The sequence below is a fragment of the Mytilus galloprovincialis genome, chromosome 11, assembly GCF_965363235.1.
Source record: "Mytilus galloprovincialis chromosome 11, xbMytGall1.hap1.1, whole genome shotgun sequence".
NCBI classification, from domain to species: Eukaryota; Metazoa; Mollusca; class Bivalvia; order Mytilida; family Mytilidae; genus Mytilus; species Mytilus galloprovincialis.
The window spans coordinates 75,823,932-75,842,997 of NC_134848.1; the positions used below are offsets into that span (position 1 = coordinate 75,823,932).

Consider the following 19,066-nt stretch of genomic DNA (forward strand, 5'->3'; position numbering starts at 1 on the left):
CTACACTCAAATTTAAACAGAAAGTCAGTGTACCTCGCACGACTGTGGTTTTGGTGATTGTTATATAGAGCCTGTGAATGGTACAGCTCAGTGTTTGTGTGACGACAGATATGTTAATTATTGTCCAGGTAAGTTGTGTTATTGTTATTACAAAGTAATGTAGACATTGTTTTAAAATCGAAAACAAATGTTTTAATTTCCTGCTGGTGTATAAAAACTTCTTTCATCTGAAATTCATTTAAGACCATGAATGTAACACTTAAATAAAATAAAAAAAACCATTTGTTTGAATTTGCTATAATGCATCAATCATTTGTATGTTATATGTTAGTATGGTTTTATAAAATATTATTCCATATAACATCAATATCATCAAATAAAATGTCCATATCCAAAGTAATGACGTTGCATACTATTTTGAATTGTTGATAGTCATACTTGAACTGTTGCATGGGTTAAATATGCAAGTTGTCAGTACAAGATATTTTGATGATTACCTGTATTCATATCTGTATACATTGCTTGCTTTAACATATATCCGTAATTCTAAATTGTATTTTCAGTTTAATCATCAATCAATATTCTCAACATGTCAATGCATACTAACAGTACCAGCTTTGCATGTTAGAATCAAAGGTTGCGTGTTTGTAGGAATAAATTGTTTATTAATATTTAGTTATTATTATATATGTGATCCAAATAAAATAATGTTAATGTATTGGTATACTTGACAAATTATTGTTACACAAATTTAAGATCATAACTTTCAAAGTTATCAAACAACAATTTAAAGATTAAGAAATACTTTTTACTTTTTGTCACAGGACAATTGTCATTATTTTACGCAAAAGAAATTATCTCTTAAATGAAAAAATAAAAGATTTTCAATTCGTCACATATTTTATTACATATATTCATGATATTTGTATTCTACCTCTTTTGGTGAATTATTTAATTAGAATTGTTATCTAAACTGTAACAAAAAATCCTTAAACATTCTTATACATGATACTTTTCAAATATTGTTCATATACTGTATTGTAAGCAATATTTCATTGTATGTATGATAAAATATTTTTCTTTTTTAATCAAGCCTATATTAAAGCAATAGACAAACTTTTTAAACCTTATTTATTTACATATTGTTTGTATTCTATATTTTTGAATAATTGTTTACATTCAATTTATGAATCGCAGACATTTCAAATTTATTAACTATAGGTGAAGTTTTATTCTGATGATAATAAAGAAAATTATAAAAATAAATAAATAATTAATTCAATGTATAATATTATCATTGTATGTACGTATGACCTGAGAATATAGTCTATATACAACAGCAGCGTACGATGGGCATGATGCAACATGAACCGCTAAAATATAAGGACAACAGAAGGTAATTGTCTGAGCGTTATAAAAGCATATGAATTATAGAAACAGGCTATTCACTACCTTTATTTGTAAAGGGTCATTTAGTCCCTTATAAGGAAGAGATATTTGTGCATAACCCTTCCAACTAGATGCATCTAACATATACTTTATAGGAGTATGCATTACTTTTTTACCATAAACTCACTGCATATTTCGACTTTATTTTCATCGACCCTATATAATGATATACAATGTTTACCCGAGAAAAAAAAGAAGTTCAAATTACACTGAAGCATTATGTCAACTCAAGACTAAATTGCACCTCAATAATTCCAAAAAAATAAATTGCAGCGTATCAAACAACATAAGGAATTAAGTCATAACATAAGTAACAAAATCAAGATGTGTAAATATTACATAGTATACCCATTTAAGTGTTCTAAGAACTGATTGTGATGTATTATTGATTTGAGATATTACAACCTATCCAAAACCTTTGAATACGTTTTTACGGTTAGGTATACATCATACCATGACTGAAGTACTCAATATTGAGCCTATGAAAACCTCAGGGACAGCGATGGTTTCAACTAAATGCTGTATCAATGAGGTAAAAATGACAAGTTATGCATTTAATGAGCCTGAAGTACTTTTCTCGATAAACCTTATTTAGGAACTCAATCCGAAAACTTGAAAGCAACGATTTGCGTAAAATCTGAAACAATCGAGGAACTGTATGACAAAAATTACCAAGTTCGTCAATAATATATGCTTATATTAACTCATACACACATCAACAACTTTGTAAAGAAGCCAACAGGGCAACCTTTTATGATGTTATTCTGTATACACATGTTTTACTGTACCGTCGTACCTAGTGAGATATAATTCGACAGTACATTTTGAGTCATTAGTGCACTCTTTGGCAGCAAACTGTTTTATTACAAAGAACTTTCAAAGAGTTTATTGACATCGACGTAACATATACATAAAGAGGAAAAGGATGAAAAAGAAAATAAAGATTACTGCCATTTTTCTAGTTTGTTTAGAGCTATGCCAGGGGATGGTATAATTGCACACAGAAATCAAAAATGTCGAACATTATCACCAAGTCTCACCAAAAATATTGATGATTATCAAATAATATACCCTTTAAAAGTACAAGACCTTACTCATAGAAACAACAGCATAAGACGTATTGCAATATAAAGTATACCTATATTCGCCATGATTTGTTTTCACGATTTCGGAATGGTAAATTAATTTGCTATAATGTATATTTATCTTTTTTCTATTAATTTCTTTTGTTAGTAAGAGTCCTTGTGAAAGATGCAAGGACAGAATGCAGACATGTTTGGGTGGTTAAGGAACATAATCTAGCAACTACGTATGAAGTACAAGAACAAACAAACTGATGAAAATTGTTAATAATATTTCACCAATAACTTTAATTGTAATTTCCGGAACAATTGATATTTCAATGTTTTTGTATGGAACGCCATGACTGTCTTCTGATGTTGATTTTTGATATGTTCGGTGCTTTGTGCATTATGTTCATTAGTATTTATATCATGTCCAGTAGTTTTCATATTATGTTCACTAGTTTTGACATTATGTTCAGTAGTTTTGACATTATGTTCGGTGCTTTGGTTATTATGTTCAGTAGTTTCATTATTATATGCAGTGGTAGTTAAATTATGTTCGGTACTACTGACGATATATTCAGTGCATTTTTCATTATGTTCAGTACTTTCGACATTATGTTCAGTAGATACAATATTATTTGCAGTACATTATGTATTACCTTCAGTGGTTCCGGTTTCTTTATATTCGGTGGATTATTCATTATGTTCAGTAAAAGCATCAGTACTATATTTTGTTCACTGATCTATATGTTCAGTGGTTGTGTTATTATGATGATGCAGTTAAAGTCGGGAAATCAATAACGGAAATTGTCGAAGAAAAAAAAAACAAATGCCGATATTTTCGACGGACGTTTTCTTTATGGAAACCTTTACGGGATTGAATGAAAAAGGAAGAAATGGAAGCAGTATTAACTTGGTTTGGTTTACTTTCACACGTTGACAATTTTTATAAGGAAAAAAAATACTCCTGACGTAATTTTTACGATGTCCTGATTGACTGATTATAATGTTTTGAACGTACAGTGGCAAATATTTCACGCATTTGACTGATTGTTATTTTCTGAACGTACTTAGTGGCAAATATGTCACGCATATTCTATAGCTTTTGATTTTCTTGTAGGTAACCCTTTTTGTTGGTTTGTTGTAGCATATTAATCTTAGGTACCGACTTCAAACAGACCACCAACCTTGTAGATATTCTTATAGTATTCTGCATCCTACATCTCTAATAGGCGCTTTAATATCAGATATTTTTTTGAAAAAACCAAAGAAATATGAGGTTGTGGATGAAGTATACAGAATAGAAAATAATGCCCACCCCCAAAAAAAGAAGGTGACAAAAAAATAAAGAACAGATAATAAAGGGTTGCTTAAATGTAAAAAAAAATCTTTCAAACTTTGGAAAAAGGTTAAGAATAAGTGATAACAGAATTAAATGATAAATAGAATAACTTAACTTTTTCTGCATATTGAATTTATCATTGATATGGAATGAAATGTTGAACTGGTCATTATCAGAATTTGTTCATTGATGTTGCCATGCAGATTATGTACATTTGATATTTTCCTCGAAAATCAACCAATGGATCGATGCCACTGCTGGTTTTATTCCCGAGGGTATCACCAGCCCAGTAGTCAGCACCTCTGTGTTGACATGATTTACCATTGATATGGCCCATGGCCAACTATTGTCCTCAGTGTAAGCCAGTACGAGTTATCGCGCATGATTTTGATTTCTTATCCGTGTGATCAGTCTTTTTTGTGTGTGATATATCTTTCAAGACAACACGCTGAGTTTGTAAATACAATGTTGACACTCGTAAATAATTTGACAACCCTAAGTAAACAATATTATAAATATATGACACGCATGAATACGAGTTGTATAAACTGACTTAATTTCTGAAAGATATACAATTCGATTTAGCCTGGGATCCTGGCTAATCTTACGACGCGCAGCTAGATATTGGGCCTGGATACCAGGCTACAATTCGATTTTACCGAATATCAAACCATGCATACAAAATAAAAAGTCGAAAAAGGACAAATATGAGATCATGATTACCAAACATATATATACGTATATCTTTCGACGTAAACCCGAATATGAGACAACGTAGAATTTGAATACACATACACAAACACAAACTCATTGCAACATTTTGCTTTTTTATTAAAAGAATAAATTCAGTCTTTATTAAAAGAATACATTCAGTCTCTGCTTTTACTCTTATTTTCAGTTACATCCCAGAATTGTATGTTTATCAATGTTTTCTCTAACTTTTCAGCCATGATTTCTGAGACACATTTCAAAATTGGACGATGCAATTTGTTTATAAATCACAATGGAAACACACGCTACTGTAGTACATAAACGTATTGTCCTTTAAATATCTTTAATTTTGCTTTGTGAAAAAAAAGAAAATTGTCGTACTAATAATGAATAAGTATAAATGTACAGCTAAATTTTCAAATTTCTTTAAAAATGTCTTCAGTTAAGACAAAAAGTGTACTTGTTTTATATAGATAAAAGCCAATCGAAGCACATAATAATGAATTTATATAATAATATTCTCAAAGTTATCAGCAAATGTTCCTAAAACTGTAAAGACAGTCCCAGAGAAAAACTGTTTACAATAATGTTCCGAGTATAATATATAATATATTAAAAAAAAAGGGGGATACCCTGTCCGGAAAATAATATTACTGATATGTATAGAAAAGTTTTAACCACGGATTTGACTGAAATTCACAACAGGTGATCAAATATAACTGATGAAATTTGTGAACTTCACGCGGATATCTTTAGAAAACGTGCTAATCGAAACAACAGGGGTCGCAGGCATCTGTTTGCATGTATAATTCTAAATTTTAACGATTCCAATTATCTCATTCATTCGATAAATAAAGAAATAAGTCAATCTAAACTGGTCCCTATATCACGTACTGATAGATAAATATAAATAGCAATCCTGCATGTGGCGTTATAAATTCAAACAAGACTTAAAATAGATATATTCAATCATCTATACCGCACACCTGTGACCTATGATGCATTCATGACCTGGCACTCGCAATCCCAACATGAATTTGTGATCAAATTTTAAAATATATGACATAATATATCAGGTTAAAAATGTATCTTGGCTATTATTTACATTATCCTGACAGATTTTATAGTGGATGATAAGCAAACTCATTCAAGGACTTTTGTGTCAAAACATTCCTAATTTTATCATTTAAAAATCAAGATCAGATTACGATAGGGTTTTTCCCTTACGTTTTCATTAACATAATAAAGGTGGTAGATCTTTTACGAAAAGGTTGATTGTATTCTAGTAAACAAACTTATAAACTACATGAACTAGTTAGCTTCTCTTTCAAGATCAAGAAATAAAAATAACCTATCCATATGATTATACGTTTCAACGAACGTACATTGTTGTGTGTCAAAGAAACATTAACCCCAAGTATGCACAAAGCAATCAAAACGTCAAGTATATATGTCAGTTTTGTTATATGTCAACAACAAAGTAATTATAAAACGTTTTGCTTAGTGTAAATAAATGAAATGTGATAAACGAATAACAAGCTGTTAATAAAATGAACACTTTAAATTATACTCATTGACACGGTGGTATATGGTTACCGTGATATATGTGCAATTAACCGACTTGATGCTTGGTTCGGTTTTGTATTAAATACTTTCTTATTATTGGAGATTTATATCATGCACCAGTCGAACAACGTATTTGTGTCAAATTGTTTCCTGTTGAAGTTCATATCGATATCAAAATTTAAGAAGCCATTTTCTATATCTACAGATAATAGTCCATCGTTAAGTCTGCATCACACTAAAATGAAAATATACAAGTCCTTAAATAAGAAAGGCAAATATTCCAAAATCACACTTGCTCTAACAAAATGTCCACGTATGTGTATATTGCACATCTGTGTTGCTCCACAAAAAAAAACGACAAAAATCTTTTAGATATTTAGATGATATATTGGCTCTGAGTAATGGCGAATTCAATGTGTACACTAGAGAGGAAGAAAGGTGGTGTCACGTGATACTGAGGTATATTATCGTGGACTTACTACCTTAATATTCTTTTAAGAGGGGACCTTGGACAGACAACACGTGTATATATTGACGGAGCGGCATACTAACTGTTCATTTTATTCTTCAATATCTCGCGTTTCACACGATACATGTATTTTATCTTGTACAATTTAATTACACGCTTATCGATTGATTTTTAGCTCATGTGTATATTGTAGCAGGTGTTCGATTAACGGATGTGTACTTTAAATAGTGCAAGTGCAGAAATTTTACTTATGTGTACTCTTCGTATTTCTCTCTCTCTCTCAGTGGCGATTTTCTCTTCAAAGCACGATTTATGTATAGAATAGAAGCACGTTAAATTATATATTAGTTTTCTTCTAGCATTTTCTAGAAGATGCTTTGCAGTACAGATTTGTATTTGATCGTATGCACATACTCCTGGTTACAGAATTTTGCCTCAAATTTGCTAGTTTTAGGGGTTTTTTTTCTTGCTGTTTCCATGACAACGGCGGACATTTTGAAAATTTCAAGGACAGATGACGTTTCAATATCATTTAACCGGGAATGAGCTTAAAACTTTGAAGAAAATGGTACTTTGGCGTGTTTTTCCATATGGGGCAATATTGCACTTTTAGCCATGTAACAGCAGCAATCTCAAAAATTCCAACGTCAATGAATTCTACAGTTCATACTATTGTTACGCGGGGGTAGGTTTGGGGGTTGTATCTGTAACGGTTGATTTACTATGAATTAATTAAGGAATTCTTTTCGTTTTTTTCACGTTTGGACTGTTTCCATGGCAACGGTAGCCATTTTGAAAGTTTTTGAGATGGATTGCACGCTTTCGAATGATGAGTTATCATGTCTGAAAGTTTCATTTGATTTGGACCATTTTTCGGTTTTTCACATTTTTGCCGTTTCCATGGCCATCTTGAAAATTCCAGACCCCAACTGCATATCTGCACATGGGGATTGTCATTATGGTAAAGTTTTGTCAATGTATGTCAAGTCATCTCCGAGAACTAAGCTGGACAAAAAAAGTGGAAGAATAATTCGGAACAATAACAATATATGTCATCCCTATTTCCATAGGGGTGACATAAAAAAAAACAAATATATACAACAGCAACAGACGATAATTACTGAAATACTTCCTCCTGGGGACAGGCACGGTTTCAGAGGTTCGTTCCTCATAAGTTACTTTGTGTGCGAAAAGTCTACCCCTAAAGTCCAGTCTGATCAGTGTGAATATATGCAAACGTACCGTTAAAATACAGATACTATATGTCTAGTTTATCCAGATGTATTAATTTCAAGCAATACGGGATAACAAATGAAAGGCTATCACCAACATATTAACAAGGAAAACAAAGACTTATAATATTGTTTTTGTATGAAAGAGATTGTACTATTGGTGGAACGTATTAACTACATATTGGAGCCATGATTGGCTTTTTAGATAACATTTCAAAAAATGTTTTCGATCCAATTATGTTATGTTTGTATGATTGTGCTTATTGGTGTGAAATGCTAACACAGTTCAAGTTATATATATAGTTATATGTATCGTTGATCAATAGCTTTACTTGGTCAACAACCAGTGTATCAGCGCATATATAAGAATTTCAAATATACCTGTGGTAATATGATGCTTTTTTTTTCTTCTTATTTAATGGTTGTAAATAAGTTTTCTAGTGCAAGGACGTTTATGTAAAGAGAAACGCATTAATTCAATATTCATGTCACTATCGTGATATAAGGTACATATAACATCCGGATTTTTCTTCATGATTTCACATAAAAAGTAAAAATAACGCTAAAATTCAGTTCACATCCGCAAAAACAACTTCGAATTTAACTCAGTGACATGAAACAGGTAAGAATCTATCCGCTATGAAATATGTACATTCACTTTTATTAATGTAACAAAAATACGTACATATGAATATATTTTAAATTCATCTGTATTGACACCTGCAAGTACAAAAATAGATATTGATGGTATTTAAACTGCTTTGTTATACAATGAGCTATTACAAAAAGTCCTGTTGAAATAAAGAAAACATGCAATTACAGCAATATCTCAACTGAAATGGTGTTAGGAGGGAGAACACGTTACTAAGTAACATAGTTTCAGATATAGCGAAATAACTATTGAAAATACATGTATTCGTTAATAATGTAATTATTGCAAACAACTGAGATTTAATTAATATTAAAAAATGTTCCCTTGAATTTGACATGTTTTGCAGTTATAGAAACATTACCCTGCATTTACAATTGTGAGCATTCAACATCAACATAAACAATGTATTTAATGTCTCAAAGCACCACTCTTTTGTATTTGGTGTTTTGCTTAAATATTTTGTATCGTGAGGTTACTTGATTATTAAAAAAATCTGTCCCAGGTTAAGGGGAGGGAAATTATGTCTTCACATGTTTGTTGCTATTCATTGTTTCAACGCTAGTGTGTACTATTAAGTTTTGAGCTAACTTGTGAAATGTTTCACCCTGTATTACATGAATTAGCCAGTTGTATCGGATTTGTCATGTCTTTTCTCTAACTGCTTACTTCTTGATATGACTGTGTGATCATGTGGCTGATGATCAATAACAATTCAGTGATTGTCGTATGTTTATGTGTTACATATTTGTTTTTCGTTTTTTTTTTTACATAAATAAGGCCGTTAGTTTTCTCGTTTGAATTGTTTTACACTGTCATTTCGGGGCCTTTTATTGCTGACTATGCGGTATGGGCTTTGCTCATCGTTGAACCCCGTACGGTGACCTATGGTTGTTAATTTCTGTGTAATTTTGGGGTCTTGTGGACAGTTGTCTCATTGGCAATCATACCAGACCTTCTTTTTTTTATATTATCTTGAAATAGATTTTGCAATGATAATTCGAATTAATGCATTCTGCCATTATACATCGGTTGGTAAGCCCTTTCAAATGTATGAGTTAATTGTATGGCCATTCTAGCTAGGATTCTAACAATGTTCTAAAAAGAGAGGAAACCCGATCTGTAATAAGCATTTCTAAAATATTTGCGGAAAATGTTCTGTATTAAATTCCATTGAATTGTGCAAATTGTGGTCATTTATATCAAACACTGTTTCAAAATTATAAATGTTAGTTTTCAAAATACATATCAAAAAGTTGGTGTAGTAAATAGGTTCATAGTCAACAATGGTGTGTTGACATGACATATCTTTCAAAGGGTAAACAAATCATAAATTGATTTTAAACTTTTTTTTGTTAACCCCAGAAATATATGACCAGCGATATATTTGCTTAAACCTTTTCAAATGTTGGGTCTTACATTGTCTCCATATTCGATCTTAATTTGCATTTATTCATTTCGGCGTCACTGGTAAGTTTTATGTGGTGCACTCAATTTTAACCTTAGTATCTATCATGATTTTATTCATAAGTATTTCATTGGAACATAAACAGTGTTTAAACATTCATAATTTACAGGTTTTTACAAACATCATCGATGTTAAGTTTAGGATGTGATATCTCGTGTTTACCAAATATTCTACAGGTAAAAAACAACCTTTTAGTATCAATCAAGGTAGTAAAGGTTATAAGTATTTATGCTATCGAAATGCCTGATTGAATAATTTATTATTGGTATTAAAAGACCTTCAAACAAAAATGGATGTTTAGATCTCTGGTCTCGACGGTTTCTTTTTGTGAGAATGTCTTTTTATGTCAGTAATAATTTAATTATTTAACTTTTATATTCTGATATAAAAATTAAAAGCATAAAAAAGACGAGTCAAAATATATACTTTAAACAGTACTTGCACTGATAAAAATAACAGATGCATTCGAATTTGGTTGTTTAGATATATGATAAATAAAGGCAACAGTAGTATACCGCTGTTCAAACTCATAATTCCAAGGACAAAAAACAAAATCGAGGTAACAAACTAAAACTGACGGAAACGCAAAAATATAAGAGGAGAACAACGACACAACACTACAATGTAACTAACACACAGAAACGGACCAAGCATCAGACAAAATCCCACGAGAATAACAAATATAACATCAAAACCAAATACATGAATTTGGGATAGACAAGTACCGTGACACGTCTTATCGCAATGTCAATTTACACTCAAAACTAAGAGAAAACAAACGACGCAACGTTAAATTGTAACACACACAGAAACGAACTATAATATAACAATGGCCATATTCCTGACTTGGTACAGGACATTTTTAAAGGAAAAAATGGTGGGTTGAACCTGGTTTTGTGGCATGCCAAACCTCGCACTTTAATGGCAATGTTAAATATAACATAGAAATGACAACATAATATTACAGGACTACAATACAAATAAATAGGAAAACGTATTAGACAAAGAAACACATGATTAATGAATAACAAAAAGCATCAGGTTTAAAATTTAATACGCCAAAAACGCAACTCTTCCACACAAGACCCACCAGTGACGCCCAGATATATAAGATCGAAAGCGAAAAAAAGTACAAAGTTGTACAGCACTGAAGATCAAAAGTTGAAAAAGGTTGTGTCAAATACGGCTAAGATTGTATGCTTGGGATAAGAACATTCTAATTATTTAGAACAATTAATGCTATTGCAAACAGTAAATTTTATCAAACGAATATAACAGATATACATAATGAAACTGAAGTATTAACTCATTACATAAAACAAACACGAATACATAATGAATGACCAACACAGAATAGACACACCCGACTCAGTCCAGGCCTCAACGCAGTAAATATGAAAATGACGTCACATACGACGGTGAAAAGGCATTGAAAATTACGTCACATACGATGGTGAAAAGGCATTAAAAATTTGAACATATGAAATTTCTGAAACAGTAGAAAAACTACGTCACATATGAAAAACTATATCTCAAAAGTAAGATAGAATTAGGATTGATTAAAGATTAAAATAGAACTAAATACTGATATTGCATTTAAACACAATGCATATTGCAATACTTATTAATAGCAATTAACTATAATATGTATATGTGCAGTTTGTTATGAATCCAACTTCAAACTTAAATTATCGTACAGATTATATTGACCAAAATTAAATCTAATGAATGACGGCGGTGATTATTTTTTGTTTCCATAACACATAAATATAATAGATTTTTGAAAGTGCTAAAGAAAACGTGCAGATTTATTATTTCGTTTTTGGAAAGTTTGATTTTTTATTTTTTTATTAAGATATTAAAAATAGAAAACGAGCCAAAAGAGGGATACATATAAAAAATGTAAACAACACGTTAAACAATTTATTGCGTCCGAAGCGCTTTTCTTGATTTACCTTGATCAGGAACGCTCAAAGCCAAACATTTGAAATCCGAAGATGTATAAGTACCGAAAATCGTTGAAGAGCTATTATATGTCAAAAATACCTAAAATTAATAGCCAAATTCACCTAAAGCCAACTTTGCCTGAGGGAGTTGAAACCTTAGTTTCATAATAATTTCAAAATTTATACACGGAAAACTTTAGTAAAGTTTGTTAAATCATGTCAGTACCAAAGCACTGACTACTGAGCTGATGATACCCTCGGGGACTGATAGTCCACCAGCAGAGGTATCGACCCAGTGATGTAAAAAATGGAAAACAACACGTTTAATAATTTATTGCGTCCGAAGCGCTTTTCTGGATTTACCTTCATCAGGAACGCTCAAAGCCAAACATTTGAAATCCGAAGATGTATAAGTACCGAAAATCGTTGAAGAGCTATTATATGTCAAAAGTACCTAAAATTAATAGCCAAATTCACCTAAAGCCAACTTTGCCTGAGGGAGTTGAAACCTTAGTTTCATAATAATTTCAAAATTTATACACGGAAAACTTTAGTAAAGTTTGTTAAATCATGTCAGTACCGAAGCACTGACTACTGAGCTGATGATACCCTATGAGATGAAATTGAAGCGGAACGACACGAAACAACCCCCCCCCCCTCAAACATTTTTTTTTGGGGGGGGCGGGTTTCGTGTCATTATTTTTATTTATTGGTCCAATTCTATAATATGGGGATGTAGTTTGGAATACATTGGGGTTTTTTTTATTCATAAAATATACATTTTCAAATAGAGGATGCAAAATATTGTACACAACTTTCGCATTTCTATCAGAATTTCCATTAATGTCTTACATGTTGCTCCAATACTAACAGTTTATCAAATTACACTTATATTCAAATATGTGCAAAAATTTATAATGAGTATCAATCAATTTACATCCACAATTCAAACATTCCATTTATACATAATTTATCCCCTGTATAAAAAAATATTATTACCTTTTTTTTTCTTTTTTTTTATCCTCTTCCTTTGCTATATTTGTATATATCATGTATATGTTGTGTACAAGTTGTGTAAGTTGTACAAATTGTAATTTGTACAGATTTTTTGTACAAGTTATCAGTGTTTTATGACCTGCTGAAAAAAAATGGATGATGCAAGCACACAGTATTTTGCTTCGCATATTTCTCTCATATTTTCACAACATCATGATAGTCTAATACTGAGCATTGATACAAAAAGTCCACACAAAGATTTTGTATGGATATGAATATGGTATAGAAAAAACATAAAATAGAATTTAAACCATTCAGTTATCCTCTTTTCCAGATTGAAGACAAGGAGAATAGCACTAAATGTTAGGTTTAAGTATATTTTTTTGAATTTAAAACATTACACTGGTACATTTTGTAAGATAAACCTGTATCACGTGTTGCAAGAAAATTGGTACCGTTAATTTTATTATAACTTGTACAAAAGCCCTGTACAAATTATAATTTTATACAAACTTACATCTTGTACACAACATATATATAACAACATATAACGGACTTGCTTTAAGTTGTTGTATCCATTGACTGCATTGTTTTAAGTACATATTCGTTTACTATTCAGCATGTAAACATAGTTTCTTTTATTTTTCTGAATTTATGAATAGTGCTTTTGTTATTTTACTTGCGTAAAATATTCAAAGTATTTCAATTTTAGTCTTTTAAAGAGTTAGCGTTTTACTTTAGAACATATTATAATTTTAGTGAAAAATAATCATATGTAGTTGAGGTAGCGTATTCTTATACATACTCATGTATTTCATATTTTAGTAAATTTGTTGGGGTGCTTGTTTATTTTCAGCAATTTAGCATAGTACTCAAAATGAAAGTGGGCATTTCTATTCTCGTTTATCTTCTTGTGATCAATACTAGTTTGGTAAATGGATCATGCCCGTCGGTATGTTCTTGTTCTAGCCCTTATCAAGAACTCATCGTAGATTGTCAATCCAGAGCCTTGAAAAATATTCCAGCAGACCTTCTAAATGATACGTTACACTTGTAAGTTCACACAATGGTGTTGTAAGTATAATTTGGATAAAGAACTTGGCACTTTCAATATATTTCTTTGGGAAAGAGAAAAATATGCAATGTATTCTAGTTCAGATTTCTTATAAGGAATCAGAAATATTCATAATGAAAAATATGTAACTACTAATGAATAATGCAATACATTGGTGGACGGGTTACATGTTAAACGAATTCAATCGGAAGGATTGAAATATATCACTAAGACCAATATTCAAAGATACCAGACTTATAATTAGGTATGCGAGATGAGTGGTTATCCTACTTTAGTAAAAGTAAATATCAAAACAGTAAAATGTATAGCCAAGTTAAGGAATAATATTACGAATAGCCTGTTTCAGGACAGTATGTTGTTCTAGAATTTGCAAACAACGCACTAACAAATACTGAACTCCGAGGAAAATTCAAAACGGAATGTCCCTAATCACTAAGTGGACCGATTGTGTCCGATAATTGTGCTGGGTTTTTATCATTGGTCTATAATATGTTCTATTTTATATTTAGAATCAGTTATCGTATTGTTTATTAGTGTTTATTATTCAAACAATTATTAATAACTTGTGATGCCGTGGCTTGATTGTTCAAAATTATATATATATATATATATATAAGTACGTCTGAGTCAGTGACAACTCTACAACAGATGTATCCATCGGATCGCCATCAATGATGGTGATACATGGCTGTGTACATAATGTATATACAACTCGTCTAAACATCAACCCAACAATGTTAGATCTGTAAATTTGCTTTCGCAAATTTTTGGTTCTTCCCTCGCCGGGATTCGAACCCATGCTACTGTGATATCGTGACACCAAATCGCCTGCACTGCAGCCGTCCCGCTAGACCACACGACCACCTGGGCTCTCAAAAAAGAGCTTTCGCTGGCCGTGTGTTACCTTAAATATATATACGTCGGACGTTCATGAAGTATAAAAGATAATCTTATTTTATGATAATTTTAATTAAGTTATCCCCATGTAGTACCGATATTTGCATCCTGGTTAATTGAGGATATAATTACAATGGCAAAACCTGGTGACCACAAGAAAATGGAAAAAAATTAACAGCATAATATTAATACCATTACAGAATAAAAACGTAAATAACTTTTAAATGTGTGTATACAATGCAACCTAAAATATTGGTATTGTTTGAATTAACAGGACAAGAAACGTATCTTTTATGAATGAGCGGATTTTTTGTATATTTTCTATATAGGAGGCTTCAGAATAATAACATAACAGTAATTGATGTTCAGTTTTGTAAGAAGATGCCACAGTTGAAACAAGTGTATGTATAATCTTTTTGTTTGACTTATTTTTACATAATACACACAAGAACAATGAGTGTTTCATTATCATTGTCATTGTTAGTATTCAAATCTATCAACGTAAACAGCAATATGGTATTGTCTATCGAATACTGAGAGTTGCAGAAAGGAGGGTCAACTGATTTGTTTACTCTCTTTAGTAAAATGAAAACTAATATCGATCCAATAAAATGTCATAGTGCCCTTAATTATCAAATGATTTTATAATACCGTGTTTTGTTATATTTAAAAGAGGGACGAAAGATACCAAAGGGACAGTCAAACTCACAAATCTAAAACAAACTGACAACGCCATGGCTAAAAATGAAAAAGACAAACAGAAAAACAATATTAAACATGACACAACATAGAAAACTAAAGAATAAACAACACGAACCCCACCAAAAACTAGGGGTGATCTCAGGTGCTCCGGAAGGGTAAGCAGATCCTGCTCCACATGTGGCACCCGTCGTGTTGCTTATGTGATTACAAATCCGGTAAATAGTCTAATTCTGTAGGTCACATTCATGAAAGGGAAGGGGATTGTAGTTACGACGTAAGGAACATATCCGATATCATTTGTGAAACGGTTATTCCATAACGGTCAACCAACTCGTGATGGCGTCCGTAAAATTTACGAAGGGATGCTTTCAACTTCACCATTTGGAACTCTTGGTTTAATAGCTTCCTTGTGAGCAGTAACCCTCTGTCAAGAAAATCATGATAGGAAATGCAAGCACGGGAATATTGTATCAATTGGGAGATATATACCCCGTATGCAGGTGCTGCTGGAATGTTGCTACTTAGAAATGGAAAGTTCACAATTGGAAAGCTGAAATCATCTCTTTTGTCGTAAAGTTTTGTTTTCAACCGACGCTCATTGTCAATTTCTAGATTTAAGTTAAGATATGAAGCCGACTTAACTATATCTGTAGTATCCTTTATCTCCAATTCGATGGGATAGATGTGTTCCACATAGTCACCAAATTTTGAATTGTTTAGTGAAAGAACGTCATCTATATAGCGGAAAGTAGAGTTAAAGGATATTGCTAGCTTCTTATATTTCTTCCTAAGAAGTTCCTGAATGAAGTCAGCCTCATAATAATAAAGAAACAAGTCGACAAGTAGAGGGGCACAGTTTGTTCCCATTGGGTTGCCGACAGTCTGTTGAAAAACACGTCCTCCGAACGTTACAAATATGTTGTCAATCAAGAAATCAAGCATCTTGATAATATCGGTTTCAGAGAATTTTTTGTTTGAATCAGAGTGATTAAATCTTGACACTTCTGTTTTAAACGTTAGACCGTTGAACTATTACACTGTCGGCTTATTTCATGTTACTTTGTTGTTTCCGAATACTTCTTTATACAGGAGGTCTTCTTGTATTAATGACAAATTTCAATGTAGACAAATATTATCTGAATGAGCTAAATGATCTAGTCCCGTTTCTGCGTTTTAATGGCTTAATATGGAAGTATACGTAAATCAACAAATTATTGAAATATTAAAAAAAAAAAAAAAAAAAAAAAAACAATGCTCTAAAATGAAACACAGTAAACACCAACAAAAATATTTCAAAACCAGATAAATTGTTCACTAAACGTGAATAAGTATTCAGATACAAGATTGAATTGGCAATGATCAAGCTTCTACAAAAGTTAATAAACATTTAAACAAATTAGGCTAGTAGACCTCTTTTTTTGTATATACATGCCCTTCTTGTAGACAAATATATTGCACATTTGAATTACTCATTTTGAACAAATTGGAGAAATTTTAGTCATTAATGTTTAATATATTCTTAAATGAAACACATTGTCGGAAAACAATATTTGTAATTAGGAAAGATACGTCCTTGAAAAGTAGATTGACATAAGTTTGTCGTTATAAAAACTTTCATATGGTTTTTTTACAGATTTGTAATCAAGGCAAAAAATTAAGATCAGAACAGCATTACCATATTGAGAAAGTCTCTAATCCTTCTCTATTGACCAAATATTATTCAAATGACTAACCATGCTAACTATATATCGATATTTTGATTCTCAACTTTTTAATATTAAGTTATTTTCTGTTTCATCAAAGACATATCCACGACAATCAGATTTCTGCAATTCCTGTGAACACGTTTGAAGATTGTGAACAACTATATGCCATGTATGTTTATCTTTTACATAATCATTTTGTAATGACTGCATACCATGTATGCTATAACGTTCGAAACAAAAAAAATGCGCAAAGCGAGTTTAATGGGCATTTGTAATTGATATTTGAATATAACATGAAGAAAGAATAGGAACCAACACAATACTTTATAAATCTACTATAGCATGGATAGTAAAGCACGAATGTCCTACAATAATTGCAATCTTGTTTGTCACTGTATAAACAAACAATTCAACTTCTTAAACGTCAATGTATTTCTGGAATTAGATTTTGTAATTCATTTTTTGTTGTGTTTGTGAAATTGTTGAGTTTAAGATACTACATATTAAATGAACCCTTCATTAGACATTGTTATTCAAATTGGAAAAAAAAAGTAACTCTTCTAAGTAAACACCACAATCGGACAATGCATTCATGGGTAGTATTTGAGCATAAATCATTAACTTGACAACTTCGTCCGCCTTTGATTCGGCAACTTTCCTGAAACGTCTTATTTGGAAGTAGAAACTGACAGTATGATAATAACTTTAATGTTCGTTTTTTTTTTGTCTATATATACAGAAAGCTGAAAAGGTGAAATTACCAATGAGACAGATACATGTATCAACTGAAACCAAACAATATTTGTGTACTCAAGATTATGCAACCGTACAAAATCAAGAATGAGCAAAACTTATAACATATAACAAATATGCTATGCAAACGCAGAAATGCTTATGGGTTTATGAAAGCTATGTTAGATAATTTGGTATCATCTCTACCCACTGTGGTTTATTACAGTTATTTGTTAAATGCAATTTTTGGTTAATTACGTGTTTATCCAGGATATTCACGAACTTCAAATTTCGTTAAGGCATTTATGCAGGCTTTGAGAAAACAACACAATCCAATATCCACGTAAATCATGTGTCCATCTACTGTGGATTCATTTATTTTCGTAAATTGGTGAAAACTTTTTGTTAACATTAAACATGTTAAAGGAGTAGGTCCAGTAAGGACCGATTTTTGCCTCAAATTTCAGGTTCATCTGACGAAAGATTTTGAACACTTCTTAAACACTAAAGTGTCTATTTCATTTGATTCAATTAGTTTATATGAAAAATTTTAACTAATTTAGTCATTAAAAACGATCCGATTCAAGCTCAAATATGAAAAATTTACCAAATATGCTGAAAAATGTCACTTTTCAGATGGTTTTTGTCAAACATTGTATTGAATTTTAGACGGTTTCCGTGTAAAACGAAAGTGGCCGCATTCGTGCTCATTCTTAATATTTAAATGTAAGTTGTATTTGATGATACATAACATATATAAAGGTTGAGGATGAACACGGATGCGGCCACTTTCGTTTTACACGGAAACCGTCTAAAATTCAATTACAATGATAGAATTGTGAAGATTTCAGTAATTTAGCATGACTTAATGGTGCTAGTACCCGATATATGTGCATTGTATTGTCAAAAACAGCACATATTTGTGTAGCAGCAGCATTCTACTGTTCAATAAATAACTAAAAGTTTACATTTTAACAATTTTATAAAAATGCTATAGTTTGGGGCCAAAAAGGAGTCTTACTGGACCTACTCATTTCATGGTTTTGGCAATGTCTGCAT

The 19,066-nt window shown here is 31.4% G+C and overlaps 1 protein-coding gene across 3 annotated transcripts in view; it reads left to right on the forward strand.

The window, feature by feature from the left end:
* LOC143052814 (neurogenic locus notch homolog protein 1-like) overlaps nucleotides 1-19,066 on the forward strand; it is a 314,515-nt gene that overhangs the window by 103,700 nt on the left and 191,749 nt on the right. For 2 of the 3 annotated variants that reach the window (XR_012971253.1, XM_076225925.1), the window contains exon 6: nucleotides 21-883. The exons of the other annotated variant lie outside the window; for it this stretch is intronic. Coding sequence is in view for 1 of the 2 variants with exons in the window: in XM_076225925.1 (XP_076082040.1) it covers nucleotides 21-163 (143 nt within the window). In the remaining variant the exon portion in view is untranslated. Of the gene's footprint in view, nucleotides 1-20; nucleotides 884-19,066 lie in introns of those variants that run through there. 3 annotated transcript variants of the gene reach the window in all.